We start from the raw sequence: 24,483 nt of genomic DNA on the forward strand, positions 1-24,483 counted from the left end.
CCTCTTTGTATAGTTTTCTTTACGTTTCCACTACAAAAACAGTTGCTTGTATAGCACCTCAGCAGCCATTTAGCTTCTCACACTAAAAAAACACCAAAAAACCCTTTTTGATCATCCGAGGCTTCACATCGCTGCGTGGTTGAAGACACGCTGGAGACAGGCACAGATGACTGTCACTGGAAAAGGTCTGCAGCAGCAACAGCACAACATCTGTTCTGATGTCAGATTATCAGCAGTTAAATGCTGCTTCACTGATTATACACAAGATTTGTGGCACAAACACGAGGGCAGGACAGTAAGGAGGATTGATTTTTATTATTAGCTGCTTCTTGATAAGTAGAAAAATCTAAGTATACACAACATGGCAGAAATGCAAAGATTATACTTTATTGCACATATCACTTTGTGGGAGACGATATTCTGTTACTGCAACAGCACAAAAAATCCCCACAAATATAAATGTTCTCAAAAATGTTAAAGGCAGCTTTAACAAATTCAATCTTATTCAGACATTCTGTATCAAAGGCTGAAGGCATCCTGAAATGACTTTTGCCCAGGTCAGTCCGGGCTACAGCTGTGATCCGATTTTAAGTCGTAGGCAGCGTGAATACAACTTCTCATTCATTTTTCCCCTAAAAATCCACACTTTATTAAATCAGCAACGTAAACAAGCCACAGGAATGTCAATATACGATAATTCATCCTATAAAATCTCATGTGTGATTGGCTATCTAAGGTTGACTTTGAGAAGAAACGTTCGGATCTCCATTGGCCTTAAGGTCACCTCCCACGTGGACGGGTCTTGAAATGTCTTCAGCAGTGGCTTTTCTCCTGGAAAACAGACACATTATGTGAGCACAATCACAAACGACACAAAGTGTTTTTGGTTGGTTAATCTTTAAACACACCAGCAGTGTGAATGTGTGTGTGAATGGGTGGATGACTGGATATGTAAAGCGCTTTGGGGTCCTTAGGGACTAGTAAAGCGCTATATAAATACAGGCCATTTACCAGTGACACGGGTCAGTGATCAGCAACCAAGTCTCCTCACAAGGAACAAAATAACATGTTGAGCTCCAGAAACACCTTGTAGTATACATTACATTATGAAGCATATCAATCTGTTTATGACGCTTTATGGCTCCCTGCTGGCTTAATTAGCACCTGCAGGGAAACTGTTAAGTCGATGACTACAATCAGAGATTTCTATCAGCCCAGCGCTCCTTCAGTGCATGGTCACCTGCCAGATGTTGAAAAATCCAGATGTTGCCAGTCTTTATATTACTATATAAAATATTATAAATAATGTAATGAAATTGTGACAACACTAAACGAAGGCCAAAATCTGCAAATATCAGGGAATCCTCACTATGGAAGTGTGATTGAAGAGCAGTGTACTACAAAGCCAGAATAACGGATTACTGAATTATGTTAAGTGCAGTATATGTTTGCAAATAAGTTTCGTATTGAAGCCATACATTAAAAAAAAACACTGACTGAAGCACAGACTGTGCACTTCATTGTCACTGGATTATAAATGTATTCAGTTGATGATGCAGAAAATGTGTAAATGTTTATATACTTTATTTTGCTGCTGCTACATTTCTTTCACACAGCTGGAACTGCAGCTACGAGCGCACAGAACATGCATCATTTAATCTATTAAATTATTTTCACTTTGATCTGACAACGAACCAAAGTGATTTCCACAGAAGTTCATACCTGGTCTCTGAGATTTTACCACCGACCTCCAAAATGCACAAAGCTCAAAGCAGCTGAGTTGGAATCCATATTAAAATAAGCCCGAGGAGACGACATTCATTGAAATTTAGCCAAATTTAAATCGAGTCAGACTGGAGAACACATCCAGCTTTGAATCTAGGGTGACGTTCAAAACTGCAGTGGTGAACTAACTGACACAACACTGGTGTCCTGTACCTTTCTCAGGAGTCCAGTCAAAACGTTTCATTTCATCTTTCCACTGATTGGCCGACAGGTTCAACTCAGCCACACCCAGAACCTCCAGAGTTGAAAACAGCTTCTGCACAGACAGGAAAGACGATGGGATTAGTTACAGCAAAACGACATTCCACTGCATTGCAAACGAGAAACGACTGAATGACAGATGACCGTACGGTCGCTTTGAGTGTAACAAGGTTTAAACTGTTTCTGAATGTCTGACCTGCAGGTTGACTGTGACTGGCTGAGAGCTCACTTTGCTCTCTGAGCTCTGGTACTGATGCTCCAGTCTCAGCAGCACTGAGTCTTCATCCCACTGACTGAGTGTCAGCAGGTGGACAGCAGGGGGCAGTGCAGCCAGGAGCCCTGAGAACTAAAAGACAAAGACCCCTCACTCACAGAAACCATGCCTTTAAAAAAAAAAAAAAAAAAAAAAAAAAAGATTATTTAATGTATTCCAACCACATTTTCTATAAAATTACTACATAAAGTTGATATGAATTTCGACCAATCGCTGGCTCTGAAAACATGTCAGCAGCAGTTGCCGCTAAAGGCAACACAGCTTAGCTCAGTTCCCCTGAGAGCGAGTGAAACCATGTCTAAAAAATGCAAATATGTACACAGCAGGACAGAAATGGGTTATAACCAGCAGCATAGACAGTTGGAGACAATGACTCAAAACAAGCAGCAGACTCTCACAGGAACAGCCTGCAGTTTGTACAGTGCAGGTCACAGCACTGTACAAAGCTTTTCTTAAGCTTACACACAGGAGTTTAAGGTGTTTGAACAGGAACCTGCAAGATGGAGGCCAGCTGGTTCTTGCACTGCTAATATTTCAAACACAGATCACATCACTGTGACTTCTGAAACCCGATTAGTGAAGTGTGTTAATAACATGTCTTTAAAATACATGCAGTATTTGTACAAGTACTGTACGAATGTGCATGTGATTGGGTGAATGAGTAGAAAGGCACTATACAAGTACCAGTCCGTTTACCATTTACATACCTCCAGCTGAGTGTTTGGCTTCAGATCTCCATCAGTAAACGTAAGCAGCGGCTGCAACACCATCCCCTCTGCGAGGGGGCGGTGCGTGTCGGCAGCAGTCTGCGGGGGATTGAGGGTGAGGAGGAGGCGGCCGCGGACCACCAGCCCGTCTGGGAAGATGCCAGAGATCTCGTTGAGAGGTTCACCAACACCACGGAAATCATCGTGGAGCAGCCGGCGGTGGAGCTGAGGGTGAGGAGGTTGGATAGAGAGACTTTAATAAGAACTCCTTGTGTGCGCTTAGATGGGGTCAACATGCTAATGGTGATGAGCTACGACTTTATGCCTCACCATGATCTCCAGTGAACCATTCTGGATGCTGCCTCCACCCTGAGAGCGATCCGTTACCACAGTGAGTTGGTCCACATCATCCTGAAGACACACAAGTGAAAGGAAAACATCACTTGTGATAATTCATAATAATGGATTGGATTTATATAGCGCTTTTCAAGTCACCCAAAGCGCTTTACAATGCCACTATTCATCCACTCTCACACACTGGTGGAGGCAAGCTACGGTTGTAGCCACAGCTGCCCTGGGGCAGAGTGACAGAGGCGAGGCTGCCATATCGCGCCATCGGCCCCTCTGGCCAACACCAGTAGGCGGTAGGATAAAGTGTCTTGCCCAAGGACACAAAGACCAGGACAGAGAGCCCGGGGATCGAACCGGCGACCTTCCGGTTACAGATACGCTTCCCAATCCCCTGAGCCACGATCGCCCCGTACTGTCATAGAACTGACAGTCAATGCTTTTTGTTGCCTGTCTCTCCAAATGGAAGCTAACAAACACACAAACCTTGATATAAGCGCGAGAGTTGATTGGGTAGTAGTTTCCAGCAATGGGCTCTGACTGTTTCAGGTTCCAGGTGGGCCGGAAGTCTTTCCTGTTTGGGGGGGATGGGACACACACACACTAAGTGTACAGAATTGGATTCTTTTAATGTAAAACTATCACATAACTGTACAGCTGTCTTACTTTGTATATAATCTGTAAAATATCAAAATCCAAAACAACTGCAACAACTTTAAAAGGTTAAAGTGCATTTTCCATCATCAAAAAACAAAAAGCAAACTCTTACTTCCTCTGCAGAACTTCTCTGCCGTTGGAATCAGTGTAGAAATATTCAGAGGTTTTGATGCTGGTGTCCAGACGAGTGATCACCTCCTTCCCCAGGCTGTCACTAAAAGGTCAAGACAGCAAGTGTGACGTGGGTTAAAGGTGGGTGGTGTGGGGAGCATTTTGGCCAAGATTCCTCACTTTTCCTTGAATTTATTTCTCTCGCTCACAAATAAAAAAAAAAAAAAAAGGCTAAAATAGACCTGAAATTATGAGCTAAATCTATTCCCCAGTGGGTGTGCATGGAATCTTATGGTCTAAAATTCCCTCTTTCCATGTATTTATAATCTGACATGGGGAAAAAGATAACAGCGATCTAAGCCAATCACTTGCTATGATATGAGGAAATATTTAGAAGGGCAAAGCTCTGCCACAATATTGCCCCATATGAGGTTTTTCTCCCCTGAAAGATCAGTTGACATTAAGGCACTGAGCTTTTAGAAAGGTTGAAGAGAACAGAAATTTCAACAACCACTTATCTCTAAAAACATCTCCATTACATATGTAGTGTGCACGTGTTAAACTCACTCTATCGGCACAGGTCCCACAGTCCACTCGAGCTCCAGAGCTCTGCTGTCAGCATAGAGACGAACCACCTGAGACACCCAGGGAGCAAACCACTGCCTCACCTCCTGCACCACTGACGTCTGAGGATGAGAGCATTGCAGTACAAAATTAGACGCTGCATATTAGCCTCTAAACAGGGAGGTAAAACATGTTGGCACGTTCATTCTGACACCCACACATATAAAATGACAGCAGCCTATAATTTAGAAGTAAACTGAATAACAGTGTAAAAACAAAGCTTTGATACTAGGAATCTACGTCTGGATATGAGCAAACATCTCTACCTTAATGATCTCCGTCTTGGCCGTCCGGCTGATGATGAAAGGTGTGGAAGAGTTGGGTCTGAAGATGTAGGCTCCAGAAGGCTGCCTGCTCTCTACGTTGTTACCGGCACTGGCGTTGTACCTGGGACGTTTTAACAACACATCATTTGGAAGCTCAACTTAAAAAAAAAAGCGTGTTCATTTTGTTATTTTTAGAAACACTAACCAGTAGAAATTCTGTGTCAGTTTGATGATCTGTTTGGTCTCCTGATTGTTGAGGCTGCTTATCAGGCCTGTCTCAGGGTCAAAGGTCACTTGTAGGAACTAGAGTGCACGAAAACAAACAAAAACAGTTCCTTTTTCAGAAGATTTTGTTTATTTATTTGAATATTTTGGACTTTCTTCTGTGTTCTGACCTTATTCTGGATCACTGGGGGTGCGCGCTGCTGTGCAGGTGCAGGTGGAGGTCCGTCCTGGATCAGGGCCACCGTGTACGTGGTGTAGCCCAGAGGAGGTGCCTGAACCTGGAACACCAGCTCATTGACTGCAAAGCCTCGTTGTCTTCTAACTTCGTGAGTGGCCTGTGACACGTGAACCACCTTCAACGCAAACACATTATCGAGTGTTATCTTTGTTTATATTGAACATGTTGAGTGATACAAAAAAACCAGTGCTGTGAAAAAGTATCGCAGACTTCATTCTCTGAGATGAGATCCATCTATATCTTGTGTCTGACAACTGCACAGCTTGTTTTGGATCATCTCATACTTGCTGCTGGCACACATACTGACCTGGCAGTCCACCGCTTTGCCACTAGCATCTGACACGCTGTACGCTGTTCCATTGACCGGCAGCCTGACGGGCCAAGTGACGGGCCGAGCGAGAGGGTTGTACACATTGACTGAGAACTGAATGACAGACAAAAAGACAAGCGAGAGAAAGGCAGCGTCAGCATTCAGTCTTATCTGTAATTACACAGAATGTATTTACAATAACTGTAGCCCAGGTTTTTTAGGCTGTACACCTTGAATACACTGTTTGTTCCGAGGATAAATCTCAGAGGGTCAGAGTGTTCAGAATTACATTTAAGATGACAAATTGTGGTTTTTTTTTATTATGTTACCGGTGGATGGTTGTTAAACATGGTTTAAATGACAGGATCAGTACATGTACAAGTAAGACTTATGAGCCAAACCTTCAGATTTTAAATGCTCACTTTCAGACAGGATAGTGACTCGGGCACGCAGCTGTGACTCTACCCACTTGCTGTTCAAATGTCTTGATGCATCCTCAGTCATCCAGGTAAGGAACTCTTAAAAATTAATTCTGTTCATCTGGACGTAGAGTTTTCAGTGGGAGAAACATTTCGTCACTCATCCAAGTGACTTCTTCCGTTTCGGCTGACCGCAGGTTTCACTGATCACATTAACTGGGTGGACCATCACATTAGGTTCACCTGGGAGGTTATGGCAGGTTAGCCTTCTTAGACTGTGAGATTTACACCAGTAAAGGGGGACATTTAAAGTTGATGTGTACTGTAAACAAATGCTCACGGGTGAGTATTTAAGGTTTGACTCTCATCATCCACTGGAGCACAAACTGGGTGTCATCAGGACGCTACAACAGACACAGCGGCCAGGGAAGTAGAAGAACATCACATCATGAAGGCCCTGAGTAAATATGGTTATCCCAGCTGGACTCTTGTCAAAGCTTGGAGGCGCCAATCAATTCAGGAGAGAAGCAAAACTGCTGCCTAAGCGAAAACCCTAAGCGATCCCGTATGTGTCAGGAGAAGCAGAACATTTGAGATACATTTTTTTCTAAACACCGGGTCTCTGAGGCTTTTAAACCCCAAAACACACAATGCAAAAATTGATCCACCCCAAGGATCGGGTCCCCCGACACAAACAGAGTAACATAGTGTACACTGTTAAGTGCCAGGAGGATTGCCAGGATTTATACATCGGGGAAACCAAACAACCTCTGGCGAAGCAGATGGCTCAACACAGAAGAGCCACCTTGTCAGGCCAGGACTCCACAGTCTATTTACACCTACAGGCCAGTGGACACTCTTTCAATGATGTACACATCCTGGACAGGGAGGAACGCTGGTTTGAGCAAGCAGGCCAGGAGGGGGCCTAAGGGTACATCTTTCACCATCTTACAATGCTGTGACTGCAGCCATTCCCCAACTTTCTGTGAATGGTACTCATGGTTGTTGATCAGTGATTGTTGATCAATGGTCATGACAATTTGCATATTAATGATCAAGAAACTGACCTCACAGCAGATTGCACAATGACTGAAACCAGCCCACTGAAGGAACAAATGTACTGTTTATAAGATTGGGGAAACCTGCGTCAGCTGAGTCTGAAGAATTCACTTGGATGAGTGACGAAACGTTTCTCCCACTGAAAACGTCACATTCAGATGAACAGAATCAACCTTTTTGGGATTGCTGTTCAAACCTTTTGCCAGTGGGTGGTAATCAGACAGATGACTTAAATAGGACTCTAAATTGGGCTGCACCAGTGCAAAGATTACTAAGGATTTCACTGTAAATCATGCAAATCTACTTTAGTCAATTCCAAAAAATAAAGATGAGTTGGAAATGAGTAAAGCGGGTCCCCTTCAAAGTCTATTTTCTGTGTTTTTTACCTTCTTGCTGGATTCAGTGAGAGGACACACGCTGACGTTGAGGTTATCACAGTAGATTCGCTCAGCAGACAAGCCGCTGAGAGCAGCCAGACTGTTACTGACTAAAACCTGAAAGAGAGACAACAGTTAGACAAGAAACCTGTGCAAGAAAGTTTGGACTGAAGAACACTTCAGGGATAGCTCAGTAGGTAAAGTGGTCGCCCCATGATCGGAAGGTCGGCGGTTCGAATCCACTTAACGGCTACCCTGAGGTACCCCTGAGCAAGGTACCGTCCCTACACACTGCTCCCCGGGCGCCTGCTTAGTGGGCTGCCCACTGCTTCACTGAGTGAATGGGTCAAATGCAGAGAAAAACAAGTAATTTCCCCATGGGGATCAATAAAGTATCCATTATTATTATTATTATTATTATTATTATTATTATTATTTCTGCTAAAGACATGATAATATATTTTCCTGTACAGAAAATGACAAATTTAGCACAAGTAACTTCTGTTGGGTAAGATAATGTACTGTGAAGCCTGGAGTACCTGACAGTGTTGCCAGCCGTTAGCAAGCTTCCTGGCGTAGTCATTTGCTACGTGTTGCTTTTCTGTGCCCGACACAGCGTCATGGTGCTGAGCCACAGCCATGGCTTTCTCTACCAATGAAAGCAGCCGTCACTCAAGCTCTTGTCTGACATCCAATTGGTCTTAGTAACACAAATACAACTTTTAAAAAGTGTCCATATTCTTAACCGGTTCACCAATTCACAGTTGTGGGGAGGCTGGAGCCCATCCCAGCTCTCCTACATCCTGGACAGGTCCATCACAGGAGTAGCACTTGAAGACAGCCAACCATTTATGGTCATGCTATTACATGTTAACCTAATACGTAAGTCTTTAGACTGTGGCAGGAAGCCAGAGTACCTACAGTATGCCTATGCAGAACCCACTAAGGAGACACAAAAAAGATTCAATCAAATCTTACTCATGGTCTGGCTTTCACCTTCCCCAAAGGGTCCTTTCCTGGAAGCTGGACCACCAAATACCTCCAGCTGGTTACAAGTCTATTAAGAGGGAAAAAATGAACACAATTTAAACATATTAAAATAAACACAATTTAAAAAGTCTCACAGGTATAAATTTTCCACCATTAAACCTATATTTCCACATCTTAAGGTAGTTCTATAGACGCAGGATACCAGTGATAGCTTTATTAAGTGCCAGCTAACAGTGTGCTTCATGCTATATATTAGCATTTATTTGCTTACAGTTCATGTTAGGAGTTAGATAAACTTTGTTTTCCCAGAACAAAATTTAAAGCTTGTTAGTGTAATGTGACAATGTTATACTTATCTAGCATATGTCATGCTAACATTCTTAAAGTTTGAATGTTAGCATGCTAACTACCATCTACACTAAAACAATTAAATTTTTCTGAAAGCTCTAAAGTTGTGGGACAGGACTTACAGTTACAGAGGTAATTCTAGAAAAGCAGAAATTTGAATGTTGTGATGTCGTCGACACAAAGTGTAATGCTGAGCACACTGTAAAATCGCCCCGCACAAAGTAAATCTCAGAGTACCTGCAGGTTGCTGTTGCTGATCCTCTCATATCGCTTCAGCGCTGGTCTGCTTGTAAAGTAGCCAGTCCAGAAATCATGAGCGTCGTCTGCATAGGGGAAGAAATCATCTGTCTTCAATGGCCTGGATAGAAAACCAATGGATTTAGCTGACATTAAAATGCAAAAGACGACACTTTTTACAATAGAGTTTAACACCAACAGTGCTGCTAGAACAAGAAAACATTATCCTGCCCCTTTAAAGTTCACAGTACCAGGTGAGGTTTGCTCGGTGCAGCTCCTGCAGGTAACAGGACGGTGTAGAGTAGAGCACGTTGACTTTGCTGCCATTTGCCTGCCGGGCATTTACATAGTGGATCAGCTTGTCCAGGTTCTTGTACCACAGGTTGGCATTCTCATATTGAAAGTCTGAGCCCATGGTCATGATGATGTGGTTGGTCTTATAGACCGTAGACTAAAAAAGGAAGAGGAAATAATGCTTAACAGATTAAACTAAACAAAAAGGAAGAAAAGGGAAGAGTGAAATTAAACAATTCACACATCTCTTCAATCACACACACCTCACACTATTCAAAGCACATTTATATGATGGCTAAAGTGGTGAATGTGGATTATTAAAGGAGGACATTGCATTACACTATCTGTAGATGTCTTTATTATTGTGATCATGACAGGTTCATAAAATAAAACCAGACAGGTTGAGAAAAGATTTATGGGGACCTGCATGAAGATATGCTGACATTACTTGAAACAAGAGGTTCCTACTGAAATTTTACATGTCATGTTAGCTAGTCACAGCTGTATATGGGCTGGGATAAAAAGCACAGTATCCCTTCTGTTTCCTCTTTTTCTAAATCAGAAAGCGTTGTTTGATGTCTTTTGATTTAACATGAGCATTTTTTTCGTAGTGTTAGTTAAACATGCGGTGTTAAGAACACCACGTGACTGATAAATCAGTGTCTCTGTGCGCCAGTGTGGAGTTGTGTCCAACCTGACTGTTGGCGATGACAAGGAAGCGTCCCACCACATCATCAACATTATAGTCTTCAAGATCAGGATCGTCTCTGATAGGTGGGTCACTGCAGAGCTGGTCCCAGCAGAAGCCCTCAGGAGGGTTGTAGCCATTAGGAAGGATCCCTGTTGGTTAACGGGGGCAAACGGTTAAAAAAATAATGTGACACCGTCCTGTTGCTGAGTCCAGAAGTCATTAACATAAAGGGATGAAGAAAGAAACTTTGCATACCAGTAAAGAGGTCAGCCATTGGAGGAGTGAGGCTGTCGGAGGCTCTCCATAGAAGCTCCTGCTCCTTATTCCTCATCCTGCGAGCCCGGTCTTGATAGTCTAGACGACCAAAGAAGAAGCCATCGAATCCCATCTGCAGCAAAAGACAGACAGTTAATGGTTAAAGGAAAGTCAAATGGAAAGCCAGTGAACTAAATTGTGCCTTCATGTAATAATGCAGCATTCTGGAAATAAGCCCATTTGATTCATTGCAGAGCAGCAAATCTGATAATGACGATACAGCCAAAAATTTGTAATGAGAAAACGGAGAGTCTTTCTCGACGTGAGTGCTACCTTAACTCTAATTAGCCTCAACTCTCTTCTTTAACTGATAAATTCTCCCATTTTAAGTCTCACTAGAAATCAGGCCTTCCTTAAGGTGACCAATTATGCTCATCCTTCTATTCTGCCCTATACTGCTGATATTAAACATGGCCAACGTTTGAAAGTGTGACAGTGAATGAGCTGAGCAATTCTGAAGTGTGACTCGTACAAAACTCGAAGAATAAACATAAAGAGCTATGCTACCTGTGCAAACATGGAGGCGTGTTCCCGGGCGTGGCCAAAGGGGTCGATGTGCCAGGCGACGCGGGGACGGCCACAGGCTCCAAAAGTCTCATTAAGGAACCTCAGACCAATGGTCATCTGGTCAATGACGGCGCTGTAGTGTGTGGCAGCCTCGTCGCTCATACACCAACCACCATTCACAAATTCCAGACGGCCTGCGGGAGGAGCAGCTTTTGGTAAGGATGCACTGAAACACTTAACGCAGCTGTATAGTACTGAATGGGTATTTACCTTCATTAACCAGCTGTTTGACTGTCTGCTGCATGCTGGAGCTCTGACTCTTCCACCAGCGGTAGAAAAAGGCCGTCTCCACATAGATGAACCTCCTGTCTGGATTCTTCAACAACTGATCCACAACTGAGTCCAGGATGTACTGAACACCAGCGTGCTGGATGTCATTACGATCTACGCACACAAATGTGCACAGATTTAGGACAAAAGAGACATTATTTTGTAACACAGAAGTCAATGCTTCAAGAAGTGGTCAGAATTTAGTTGCTGTGTGTCACAGTTTGAAAAATATTTATTTACACTAACGTATCTTAACAGCAAGAAAGTATATGTGCTCATCTGCATTCATGCATATGCCCAAACAAACCACCCTCAGTGCAGATGAGTTCTGCTTACATATTAACCCAGACTGGAAATCAATATCAGATGATGGTCACCTGCACAACACCTGGCCTTACAACTTACTATAAACAACATGTGACATTAAAATAAGCAAGCTCGACAATCAATTGCACTAAAAGCATAAAACTCTAAAGCAATGAAGAAGTAAACTGTTGCAGTAAACAGTACATTATGAGGCAGTGTGAAATACACGACAGAGTATAAAATGAAACGAAGGTGTTTTAATATCGTCTTCTGATACATTTCAACAGTGGCTCGGGCCACTTCGGGGGTGGGGTGCCCTCGGCCTCTCGGCCTGGGGCTCGGTCACTCTGGCGCAGCTGGCTGCCGGCGGAGCTCCCGGGCACGTCACTGCAACCCCCCCTGGCTTCTGCTCCACAGCTGCTGAGTGAGCCCTCATCTGGGGCTCTCCTCAGCTCTTTCTGGGACAGTGGCACAGCTGCCCCTCCGTTGGTCTTCCTTGGTCTCTTGTGCTCTGAGGGCCTCTGAATGTCTGGAGTCTTGATCTCCTCCATACCTGCTTCATGCCCTGGAGGACGGGGCTGTGGCCCCCCACACCCTCTAGCAGATCATTACATGAAGGAACCTTTTAAAAACAAGCGCGTCCATGCTCACAGGTGTACACACGGGTGCTCACACACACAAACTACACCCTTTTTGGCTCCTACCTCAAGGCACACTGTGCGCTGTCGATCTTACGTGCTGCACAATAATGTTTAACATTTAGTATTTACTGTTATATTGCCATAGATCATCATGATGTTGTTTATTCTATTGCTCTAGTCTTCTTCTGCTTGTTTTCTTTTTTCTTTCTCAACAGGTGATCCAGGAAAAGAAAAAGAGAAAAAAAAAGGTGATGAAGCAGATTTTCATTGTCTTTTCTCTCTCTTTTCTCCTTTTTCTTTCCCTCTCCTTCTGTTAACTTTCTTCTGAACTTTTCTTCTTGTTTTTCTTTCCTGTCCCCGAGTCCAGTCTGGCCTGATTACAATATCTTAGAATAAAAATAACTAATAAAGATCAAATAAACTATGACAATCAAGTGGGCCAGTATAGCAAAAGGCCCACTTGGGAAAGTAAATCTGTTGGGCATTTTTCTTGGCCTTCAGACAATAATTCTGATTGCTACAGTGCCAGACAGGACACAAAAAAAAGAAAAAAAAAAGATACATTTCCACATTTCGCACAGCCCCAACAACAGAGAGTAGTTCGAACATGAGTGATGGCTGTCACTCCAGTTCACATTCAAATCAAATCCAGAGATCATGTCCATGAACCACCATTAAAACACATCATAGGGCTTTAAAGCAGGAGGATAACGCTGCTGGTCACAAGACCCACAATCACTTGTAGCAGCAATCAGGAAGATATTTAGTACCAGTCAATAGAGCAGATTTACTTGCATCAGCAGAACTACTAGAGTAAATAGAAACATATGCAAACATTTGACAGAGTAAACACAGAGCAGGAGGTTGGCTAATAGCTTCACAGTGTTTTTTCTGTATGTGTCACACTGACCTCCATAGAAGTACTGGTCCACGGTCTTGAGCCAGCCAACGTCATCATGTGTGTGCGGGACCAGGTGGACATTCAACATGCCCGGCTTGGTGGCATGACATGACTGCACACAGACACACACTCTATGAATACAGCTGTACTGCTCTGTCGGAAGAGTCATAATGTCGACAAATATTAACTCCAAAAAGTGATCGTCTGCCAAAAACTGATTTCTGGTATTTACCAAAAAAAGGATTGCTCGCATTTAAACTGCTATACATAACTTGTTAGTCTATAATATGTGAAACCTATATCAAATGTATCCCTCATGAATGATATAAGTCATCTTGAGCCACAAACAACATTCCTGTAACAAAGTAGAAGCTGCAATCAGTTTTTGGCAGTGACTTTTATATATCCTTTATTTATGCAGTTAAAAGAAGCTTGTTGACATTAAAAATGTGTTTTAAAGAAGAATCTGGCCAAGAGGACAGCAGATATTGAAAGACATCTAACAATAGTTCTGTAAACATATTTTAAGTGGACAAAAATGATGGAATTGGTTGTAATGTAAGTGCAATAAGACAGAGTTGAAAAAGATGTAACTGTAAAATGTTATATCTAGCCCCTTTGTAAAGCCTGTTGACCGAAGTCTATTTGCCAACATAGGTAAAGATATTACACATAAAAACACAGGTAGACATTGGAAATCAGTTTTTGGCAGGCGGGCACTTTTTGGCACAACACCAGCACTTCCTTGTATGTGAGCACAGTCATGTGAGTGAAACAGAAAGTAGCGCTAACAGCTCCATTGAGCTTTTTGACATGTACCTTAACCCTAACACATGTAAATAAAATACAAAAGCGCGACATAAAGTAGCTAACCTCGTATCCGCAGGTTGGAACGTCTGTTTTCTTCTCGCCGACAGGAAAACTTAAAACTACGCTGAGGATAAACAGGAGAGCTGTAGCCAGCTGCTGCGACCTGCCCGCCATGTTGGAAAACAACCCGAAAATCATGTGACATCTGTTTATGTTGAGCTGGGTCACGTGACCGTCACCCTGTCTACCGCATGGCTGTGGAAGCTGGAGAGCACTGAATTGTTTTCCCTCCAATCTGACTTGAAGGCACTGGGGAAAAGTAAGCGACAAACCGCGGAATGAGAGGACTCAGCGAAAATAAACATAAGTTAACATGACAAAGACTGACATTACATTACAGTGATATATATATATATATATATATATATATATATATATATATATATATATATATATATATATATATATATATTCTCAGTGTACTCTCAGTGGCAAGGGAACAATAAGAGAACAGCACCACCAAGGCTGGAGACGGAGCAATACTGGAAGAGCATATGGGAGAAGGATGCAACCCATAACGGCAATGCTCAGTGGCTAGAGGATCTGAGGGCAGACCACAGCGACCTCCCTGAACAGGGTCCAGTAACCATCACAGTGGCAGATATCCAAGAAAGGGTCTCCAGTATGAAGAGTTGGACAGCACCAGGGCCCGACATGGTTCACGCCTACTGGCTGAAGAAGCTAACTGCACTCCACGAGCGTCTGGCAGCACAAATGAACCAGCTGCTAGTTAACGAGAGACACCCGGAATGGCTAACTGAAGGCCGGACGGTCCTGATCCCCAAGGACCCCAAGAAGGGACCGGTCCCCTCCAACTACCGACCAATAACCTGCCTCAGTACTACATGGAAGCTCCTGTCAGGCATCATATCGGCTAAGATGAACAGGCACATGGGTCAATACATGAGCGGGACACAGAAAGGAATTGGCAAGAATACCAGAGGCGCAAAACACCAGCTACTGGTAGACAGAACAATCAGCCGAGACTGCAAGACCAGACTGACCAACCTGTGCACTGCCTGGATTGATTACAAGAAGGCCTATGACTCAATGCCCCACAGCTGGATACTGGAATGCCTAGAATTGTACAAGATCAATGGGACCCTAAGAGCCTTCATCAGGAACTCAATGGGGATGTGGCGTACAACACTAGAGACTCCAAGCCCATAGCACAAGTCACCATCAAGTGCGGGATCTACCAAGGAGATGCTCTGTCCCCACTGCTGTTCTGCATAGGCCTGAACCCCCTCAGTGAGATCATTAACAAGACTGGCTACGGATACCGACTACGGAACGGAGCAGTTGTCAGCCACCTCCTGTACATGGATGACATCAAGCTGTATGCCAAGAGTGAACGAGACATCGATTCACTGATCCACACTACCAGGCTATACAGCAATGACATTGGAATGTCGTTCGGACTGGAGAAGTGTAGTCGGATGGTAACAAAGAGAGGGAAGGTAGTCAGAACTGAGGGGATTGAACTACCAGAAAGCAACATTGCAGATATAGAGGACAGTTACAAGTACTTGGGGATCCCGCAGGCGAATGGGAACCATGAAGAGGCCGCTAGAAAAGCTGCAACCACCAAGTACCTGCAGAGGGTCAGGCAAGTCCTGAGGAGTCAGCTGAATGGTAAGAACAAGATCCGGGCCATCAACACGTACGCCCTGCCCGTGATCAGGTACCCTGCTGGGGTAATAGGCTGGCCAAAGGAGGAGATAGAAGCCACTGACATAAAGACAAGAAAGCTCCTTACCATGCATGGAGGGTTTCACCCCAAGTCCAGCACCCTGAGGCTGTACGCTAAGCGGAAGGAAGGGGGCCGGGGACTGGTGAGTGTCAGCACCACAGTCCAGGATGAGACAACAAACATCCAAGAATACATTGGGAAGATGGCCCCAACTGACCGAGTGCTCAGTGAATACCTCAGGCAGCAGAAACCCAAGAAAGAGGAGGGAGACGAGGGACCATCATGGAAGGACAGGGCCCTGCACGGTATGTACCACCGGCAGATAGAGGAGGTGGCTGATATCCAGAAATCCTACCAGTGGCTGGACAAAGCTGGACTGAAAGACAGCACAGAGGCACTAATCATGGCAGCACAAGAACAAGCTCTGAGCACAAGATCCATAGAGGCTGGGGTCTATCACACCAGGCAAGACCCCAGGTGCAGGCTGTGTAAAGATGCCCCAGAGACAATCCAGCACATAACAGCAGGGTGCAAGATGCTAGCAGGCAAGGCATACATGGAACGCCATAACCAAGTGGCCGGCATAGTGTACAGGAACATCTGTGCCGAGTATAACCTGGAAGTCCCGAGGTCAAAATGGGAGATGCCCCCAAGGGTGGTGGAGAATGACCGAGCTAAGATCCTGTGGGACTTCCAGATACAGACGGACAAAATGGTGGTGGCTAACCAACCGGACATAGTGGTGGTAGACAAACAGAAGAAGACGGCCGTAGTGATCGATGTAGCGGTTCCGAATGACAGCAATATCAGGAAGAAGGAACACGAGAAGCTGGAGAAATACCAAGGGCTCAGAGAAGAGCTCGAGAGGATGTGGAGGGTGAAGGTAACGGTGGTCCCCGTGGTAATCGGAGCACTAGGTGCGGTGACCCCCAAGATAGGCGAGTGGCTCCAGCAGATCCCGGGAACAACATCGGAGATCTCTGTCCAGAAGAGCGCAGTCCTGGGAACAGCTAAGATACTGCGCAGGACCCTCAAGCTCCCAGGCCTCTGGTAGAGGACCCGAGCTTGAAGGATAAACCGCCCGCAGGGGGCGTGCTGAGTGTTTTTTATATATATATATATATATATATAACTTAATTTTTACCTTTCTTTGTTTATTATCATATAAACAGTACAGTGATTACATGCATTATATACAGTGATATATATATATATATATATCACTGTATATAATGCATGTAATCACTGTACTGTTTATATGATAATAAACAAAGAAAGGTAAAAATTAAGTTAGTTAAATATATCAATTAATTTGCAGACATGACCTTTTTGTACCCTTCCTGCCACTAAGCAAGAGTTCTAGCATTTGCAGCCCAATAATAAAACTAAAAACATGGCAGACCAAATCCAGCCTCAAGTTTAGACTTAGATAGATCAACTTTTGATATCCTATGATTTTTATAGCCCCAAACAAATGGTAATACTACTGACTCGATCATTTGAAAAATTGCTTATTCAAAAAGATAGGTACGTTTAAAAACAGACATAAGAATTTAGGGAGAGAAACCATTTTGATTGCATTTATGCGACTCATCATGCAAATAGGGAGAGCCCTCCATTTCTCAATGTCCTTTTACAGTTTTTTCAACTTGTTCAAGATAATTCAACTTAAAGATCAATTTAGGATCATTGGGCAAAAGAACACCAAGGTATTTAAGTCTGTCTGTAATTTTCTTTCTTTCTTTCTTTTTAAATTATAAATATGTATTTATTTGATTTGATTTTCGGTTGTTACAGACAGGACAGACATGACTGGGGGATAAGACAGGGAGAAAGAATGAAAGAAAGAGAGGGGGAGAAAGAAAAATAGAGGGGAGAAGAGATGGTGAGAAAGGTACGCAAGATCGACAGCGCACAATGTGCTTTGTGGTAGCAGCCAAGAAAGGTGTAGTTTGTGTCTGTGAAAACCCGTGTGTTCGCCTGTGTGCACACCTGTGTGGATCAGCATGCTTGTATTCAAAAGGTTTCTCCATGTAACGATCTGTGGGGTGTGTGGAGTGTGGGGAGCCATAGCCCAGTCCCCCAGGGCATGAAGCATGTATGGAGGAGATCCAGGCCCCAGACATCCAGAGGCCCCAGAATATGAGGACCCAAGGAGGACCACCAGGGGGGCAACCGTGCCACCCTCCTGGGAAGAGCTGAGGAGAGCCCTAAACAAGAGATCACCCAGCAGCCACAGAGCAGAGGCCAGAGGGAGTTGCAGTGGCCAGCACCTCCTCCCAGCCCCCCTACCCAGACGGTTAACAGAAGACCCCAGACATCCCTCCACCCGCTCATATGTAGTGTTGCTGCGTCCTGTTCTTAAGTGCATTTAATTATTATTGTCTGTAATTTTAAAAAGCAAAGTTTTCAAGAAATCAACATCCAGGTTTGCAGTTAAAGCCACAAACTCACTCTTCTACCAGTTAATTGCATAACAAACAACCTCACCAGATCTAATAGTACAGGAACAGATCGCTCAGGATTTGACAGGACCAAAACTGCATATATATTCCACAATCACATAGGGATGGGGGTGTGTGTGTGTGTGGGGGGGGGGGGGGGGGGGGGGGGGGGGGGCTCGTGTTTACTGATGTTTGTTGCATTTGAAATTATCTGACAGTTAAAATGTTTTATTATTTGTATTGCTCAAAATGACAGCGTGTAATCTGTTTGTATTTAATTAAATATTTGAGTTTAGGGTTTAATGGGGTTTTTTGATTTTCTTCTTTAGTGTTTAGTTTATTAACAAACTAGATTGTACTGCATCGGTTGTGATTTATGATTGTGTTTGTTTTGTTACCCCTCATGTGTCACAATGGTCTGATCAGCCATTATATATACCCTTGTATGTTATTTCATGTTTAGGTCAATTATGTATGTTTGGGCAGTCATTTGGTCAGTTAAGTTTGCAGTGTTTGCCTGAGTTCAGTTTTGTTTCTTTGACCTCTTTTATGAGCTCAACATTTATTACTCTTGTAAATATAATTTTTGGGGTTAAATAAATGGAAACTATATTTTTCTAATAATTCCTGGGACTCCTGTTTTTCAACTCGGTCCATCACACACACTCTAGATCTTGTTTTAACATACGACATAGAAACTGAACATTTAACAGACAGCTCGTAAGCTGGAGATGAAATGGTGTGCAAAAATGTAATAGCTCATCATTTAGCCTGCTTTATTAAAAAAGCTAGAACATCTTACTATTCATTACTGATTGAAGAAAATAAGAACAACCCTGAGTTTCACTTCAGCACTGTAGCCAGACTGACCAAAAAGTCAGAGTACCATTTAGCCAACCATTCCCATTCCTAGCCTCCATTTCTTGATGGTTTTGAGATAGAACAGGCTTCAGACTGACCTCCTAGTGTCCTTCTACCGTGCCACTATCGAGAGTGCGCTGGACAGGCTCGGTCGTTGTGTCCTTGGGCAAGACACTTCAACTGTTGCCTATTGGTGGTGGTCAAAAGGCCCGGTGGCGCCAGTGTCCGGCAGCCTCGCTTCTGTCAGTGCGTCCCAGGGTGGCTGTGGCTACAATGTAGCTTGCCATCACCAGTGTGTGAATGGGTGGATGACTGGATGTGTAAAGCGCTTTGGAGTCCGAAAAGCGCTATGCAAATACAGGCCTTTTACCATTTCACCCCTATTTATTTTATTATATAACTGCCCTTGTATACACCCACAATGTTTCTGTTTCAATGTTTCTTACGCATACACCATGTATATAGTTGGTTATTTTTTTCCCTCGTTGTACATTGTTTTCTCTTCTTTACTTTCATTGCATCTCCAGCCCACATCTCCAGCCACTGTACTTAAGGGAAGTTGGGACAATGTAAAAGACTTTCTTTAGGCAATTGCATTTGAATTACCTAAATTCATGACAGGCATTCAAGCAGTAATGCCTGGACTGAGAAACAAACACACCAAGCTTCTGTGTTGTTTGAGCCAGAGACTGGACTTGTGGATGAACAATACAAACATTTTATGTTTATTATGTCAGTAATGTAACTTGCAATAAAAAGTTATGGGAAGCTTAGACTTAGTTTCAGAATAATTACATCTGATAATTTGTTTTATTGAAAAGGTTATTAAAGTTTTAAATTGTATGACAAATAAAATAATAAATTACTAAAAAAAACACCAGCTACAATATTGGTAATATGTGTGTTGTTCAGCAGAACAGTGTCCAGTATGTTAGTTGATATACTTTATTTACATTTGAAAACAAAAGTTGGCATTACAAGGAGTGTTTTTAATTCTTAATTTTTAAATAAACATGCAGTGTTTATATTAAGTGTTGAATTAGAAAAAGATTCAAGGATATTATGTCAGACAATGGCAGTAAGAAACATAGTGTTAAAATAGCTGTATATAGCATTATCTCTTTGATCTGAAGATTAATCTGGAGAAGAGGTCAAAGGTCAGTTATCGTTATGGGGTCTTGCTATATGCTATGACACAAACATAACACAGTTGTAAATATCACACCGAACGCGATGGACGCGAATAGAGCGTCAGGTTTACATGTAAAGTCAATGGAAAGGCGCGATGACACGCGATTGCGGGTCCCGCGAAAATTCGGAAGCAGATTTGCGTCGCGAAAACGCCAAAACGCGTGAAACGCGCGTCAGTGTAGCGCGTCTGGCGCGTTTGACTCGCGAATAAAACCACGCGCGTGAGTTTTTGTGTTGCATTTTGTGCATACGCGCGTTTCGCGTCTACCGCTCGAGTTGGAAAAATCTGAACTCCAGCGTCAAATCGCGCCGCGACAACCAATCAGGAGCCTGGTGACGTGGCTGTTACCTAGGTCAAAGGGGCAGATCCAGCCAAAGCCTTTCATACTTCAATGGAGGGGAAGGCTAATCAATGCGGTAGCAAACAACTCGGAGCTGTACAACACCAGCTGCTTTCAGTACCGAGACAGGAATAAAAAGGACCGAGCTTGGAGGAAGATATGTGAAGAGATCGGGCAACCTGGTAAGTTCATTCATTTCTCTTTTGAAAGTTTTCACTGACCCGGGGAAGCCGCACAAAAGCTAGCAAGCCACCGCTATTTTCCCACTGACGTACAAATACCGTTCTGCTTTTATGCATGTTATCATTTAGGAATATATTTTATTGTTTATTAATAAACAGCACACAGTGGTCCCGCTGTTCATCCGTCACTGCTTTGCTTTTTCGCTAATTTTTTATTGCACAGTACAGCATTGCATTCTGCAGCCTGATTGACAAATCTCCTGCGCTTGCCAAATTTATCACGTTTGGTTTTGATAACCATCGCGTCCAATAGAAAAAACAGCACAAAAACACCCATAACTATGAGCCTCATTCGGAAATAGACACCTGCACCGTGAGGGAAAAAGGCGCACGAAAGTGGCGGGCAGATGAAGACAAACCGCGGCATAATAATACTTTTACGTTTTGCAATCTACAAAGGTTTGCACTTTGAGAATCAATTGTGAGAACTGTGACCAGGGGCTAGTTATTCTGAGAACCCCTGCAATAAATGAGGGACCACTGTCTACTCTACGATTATTATATCGAACCTGTTAACATTTAATACTGTATTGATAGAACCAACTGATTCTGCAGCAGAGCATCCCCAGTCCCTGAGCTCCTGCTGCTGCACCCACAGATATGTACAGCAAGCACTGATACCTTTTTAGTCGGTGGGATTCCCTTGTGATCACCTTTACTAAATATCTACAACCAATCTGATTATATCCTGTTATTGTTTTTTTTTTTTTTTCAATGTTGAAATTAAAATCTAGTAGCAGCCTTCTCATTTCTTTGTGTTTTGTGCTGTTTTACAGGCCCACAGAGGAGGACGGCTCCGAGGCAGATGAGGGACGGGTCCCAGGACGGTCCATCGGCGGTGGAGCTGGCCATCCTGGAGTCCCTGAAGAGGCCACACCAGTCTCCAATGGAGCATTTCCTCCTCAGCCTTGTTCCTGCTCTGGAGAGCAGCTGGTCCTTTTTATTCCTGTCTCTCTGTAAATTCTTATATTTTATATATTTATGTTTAATGTTTTTCTGTTTGAGACTTTTAATATTATTTCAAATAAATGTTTATAATGACTAATGTCTCAGTTCTACTACACAGCAAATGTTGGCACACAACTTGACACATGTAGAATTTATTTCATATTATACTAATGACAAAATATACTGATACAGTGGGATGCAGAAGTTTGGGCAACCTTGTTAATAGACATTATTTTCCTGTATAAATTGTTGGTTGTTACAATAAAAAATGTCAGTTAAATATCATACAGGAGACACACACAGTGATATTTGAGAAGTGAAAAGAAGTTTACTGGATTTACAGAAAGTGTGCAATAATTGTTTAAACAAAATCAAGCAGGTGCATCAATTTGGGCACCACAAAAAAGAAATGAAATGAATATTTAGTGTATATCAATGTGTGTGTCTCCTATATGATATATGGGGTGCCTTTGTCTGGATGTGCTTCCCATCCAGAGCTGCACAGCACAGAGGAAAGTTCCAGCGCTCCTGGAATCCCTCTGTGATGGAGCGCCAGTCTCCAGGTGAAGGCACAGCCATGAAGTCGTCCACTAGACAGTCCCAGATGGACGTCGCTGCCTGGGGGGTGATCTGGCTCACCGTGGACACACCGACTCTGAAACTGAACGCGATGGTCCTGAAGGAGTCCCCGGTGACAAGGAACCTGGACAAAATTGTTCAAAATCAGTATTATGTGTACTGCAGTTACAAAATACATTATTCAAATTCCAAAATACTTTTGTGATGTCAGATTTAAATCACAAAACATGAATCTTACATAAAACCTTTTGTAATTATAAGGATAATTACAAAATGTATATTAGATAATATCTAAAACAGTTGTGTTTTGTTTTAACTTTAACATATCATAATTTGATTGGTAGCAACTTTCACAACTACAGTGAGCCAATCACTCATAATTCCTAAACATGTCAATCAGGTAGGAATGAAGTGAGACATTAATAGAAATAAAGAGTTGTATGTTGACATGTAGCCCTTTCCTTGCTTAAATCATTAATATTTTTGAAAAATTAATCTGTGATAAGACATAGCTTATCAAGATAGAACCATGTAACTAGAGATGAACCAAACTGTTCACAGTTTTATCTAACTCTGTTTTAATAAAGGCTGTGACCCCTGCTATAGAGTCTGACAGCTGCAGGGATTATATACAAATATTCAACTATCCCAGAATTAAACCAGGTCTAAATAAAAAGGAGTGAGTATCACTACAAGGTTAACTCAGTGGTCCTAATGCTACAGTTTGATATCAGCAAACACCGAGCGCATACATTGATGTGACACCACAGCCATGCTATCATTCAAACACTGATAACAGCATAAATCGAATTAAATCGGGACTTGATGAGACCTTCTGAGTATCACTAGAAATATTATAAAGAGTCGTCTCTGTACCACAGTTTGCTTTCAGTAAACACCGACAGCATTCACTGTTAGCATAGCACATCCATGTTAGCAGTGTATAACTGGATGGATTAGCATATTAGCACAGATATCAATAAAGGACTACCGTATTAAATAGTTTTACTAACCTCAGGCAGACGGACAGGCGCTCTGCAGGTGGGATTGAGCGTCTGTAGTTGGTGTCTAGGCGGGCAATGCTGGGACCGACGAGGGAAAGCAGGTCCTCAAACTGGCCGACGGTGATAGCGCTGGAATCGGCCGTCATCCAGGCGCAGCTCCTGGAGCAAGTGGTGAAACTCACCAAACTGCTCATGCCTCTGGAGGACCTGATGGACCCAGGTACGGCGAGGACGTCTTTTACGCTGCTGCTCTGCTCTCCACAGTACATAGAGAAGGGAGACTCTCTCTTCAAGCGCTAGCTCGATAGCTGCCATCTTGCAAAGATACCGGTCTGGCACAACTCCCTCCCACATTCCTCCCACATTTTGACGCGCGATGGATTTTTCTTGGACACGCGTTGAGACGCGAATGTACACGCGTCAAATTAGGGGCGTTTGGGGCGTTTTATTGGCGTCCATCGCGTTCGGCTAATTAGCGCGGCTAGCATTTTAATATCTGTTAAATGGTGTCATTGCTAACATATACCTGTTTTACAGCATGGTGAGTAGCGAGAACGCTAAGTTATTGTTAGCTTCGATAAGAAAAATGTGAAGATGTAATATTACCATGAGCTATATGCTAATGTTATTCACTCAAGCAAACATCTCAGTTACTGATTTGCTGCTTTCTAATATCTATGTTTATTTCTGGATATACCTATACCTACGTGCTTATATTACATCCCATATAAAGGGTGACAACGGCAGTAACTATAAATGACCATAAATTAACTGTAAATTACATTGCAGTGAGCTCCATTCTTATAGTTTTATTACGTGCACACGCAGTTGGCAACCGTAACCAAGGCGAGTGTTTAAATGCACTTCCACAACGTTCCATTCGTTCTTTTGTGCTGGCTCGTGAACTTGTCTTGACCTGCTCCAAACTCAGCTTGTGGAAAGATAACTTTTGGAGAATATTTCTACAGAAAGCGGAATTTACTAGAAAGCGACAGTACAAACGACTCGAAGAAGTCGTTTGTACTGTGGCTTTATGACGTGTTTCATAACAGCAAAGCTGGCTGGCTCGTTGTGGATCCGGACTCATTGAAAGTCACCTGGCTGGTACGTTTCAAAGATTCTTCAATTATTTTAAGAGTCACTAGACAA

The 24,483-nt window shown here is 43.1% G+C and overlaps 2 protein-coding genes and 1 long non-coding RNA gene across 4 annotated transcripts; 1 reads left to right on the plus strand and 2 right to left on the minus strand.

Moving 5' to 3' along the window:
- Positions 1–362: 362 nt before the first annotated feature.
- Positions 363–14,176, minus strand: man2b1 (mannosidase, alpha, class 2B, member 1). 2 transcript variants are annotated; one of them, XM_086294845.1, is made up of 23 exons: positions 14,035–14,176; positions 13,171–13,314; positions 11,254–11,427; positions 10,984–11,177; positions 10,417–10,549; positions 10,165–10,310; positions 9,428–9,627; positions 9,177–9,297; positions 8,580–8,658; positions 8,141–8,250; positions 7,611–7,718; positions 5,744–5,860; positions 5,369–5,551; positions 5,179–5,276; positions 4,974–5,094; positions 4,651–4,769; positions 4,085–4,186; positions 3,802–3,889; positions 3,298–3,378; positions 2,968–3,192; positions 2,183–2,332; positions 1,939–2,041; positions 363–831 (listed from the first exon to the last, which is right to left on the minus strand). In XM_086294845.1, the coding sequence occupies exons 1-23, from the start codon at positions 14,174–14,176 to the stop codon at positions 728–730; spliced, it is 3,042 nt and encodes a 1,013-aa protein (XP_086150971.1). In that variant the 3' UTR covers positions 363–727. The 2 variants fall into 2 exon arrangements, with proteins under 2 accessions (XP_086150971.1, XP_086150970.1); XM_086294844.1 differs by having other exon boundaries at positions 13,171–13,273; positions 14,035–14,169.
- A 6,141-nt stretch (positions 14,177–20,317) lies between these two features.
- LOC147327198 (uncharacterized) lies at positions 20,318–21,848 on the plus strand. The gene is made up of 2 exons (XR_015129832.1): positions 20,318–20,743; positions 21,580–21,848. It is a non-coding gene; the product is annotated as an uncharacterized LOC147327198 (long non-coding RNA).
- Positions 20,967–23,693, minus strand: LOC147327199 (uncharacterized). Its single transcript, XM_086294848.1, has 2 exons — positions 23,344–23,693; positions 20,967–22,454 (listed from the first exon to the last, which is right to left on the minus strand). Exons 1-2 carry the CDS (start codon positions 23,601–23,603, stop codon positions 22,184–22,186), a joined length of 531 nt encoding a protein of 176 aa, XP_086150974.1. The 5' UTR covers positions 23,604–23,693; the 3' UTR covers positions 20,967–22,183.
- Between the last annotated feature and the right edge of the window lie 790 nt (positions 23,694–24,483).

The sequence above is a fragment of the Aulonocara sp. 'chitande type north' Nkhata Bay genome, linkage group LG6 (genome assembly GCF_057382095.1).
Source record: "Aulonocara sp. 'chitande type north' Nkhata Bay isolate Kocher_YH1m ecotype deep benthic linkage group LG6, A_spYH_male_GT1.1, whole genome shotgun sequence".
NCBI lineage: Eukaryota > Metazoa > Chordata > Actinopteri > Cichliformes > Cichlidae > Aulonocara > Aulonocara sp. 'chitande type north' Nkhata Bay.

Excerpts from the sequence above, each read along its gene's own strand:
- man2b1 (XM_086294845.1), bottom strand. The coding sequence starts at position 14,176 with ATGTCACATGATTTTCGGGTTGTTTTCCAACATGGCGGGCAGGTCGCA. Across the intron at positions 5,552-5,743 it reads GCAAAGCGGTGGACTGCCAG|GTGGTTCACGTGTCACAGGC; the intron begins GTCAGTATGTGT and ends TTTGCGTTGAAG. Across the intron at positions 3,379-3,801 it reads ACTCTCGCGCTTATATCAAG|GATGATGTGGACCAACTCAC; the intron begins GTTTGTGTGTTT and ends GTGTGTCTTCAG.
- LOC147327199 (XM_086294848.1), bottom strand. The coding sequence starts at position 23,603 with ATGTACTGTGGAGAGCAGAGCAGCAGCGTAAAAGACGTCCTCGCCGTA. Across the intron at positions 22,455-23,343 it reads CGCCTGTCCGTCTGCCTGAG|GTTCCTTGTCACCGGGGACT; the intron begins GTTAGTAAAACT and ends AATTTTGTCCAG.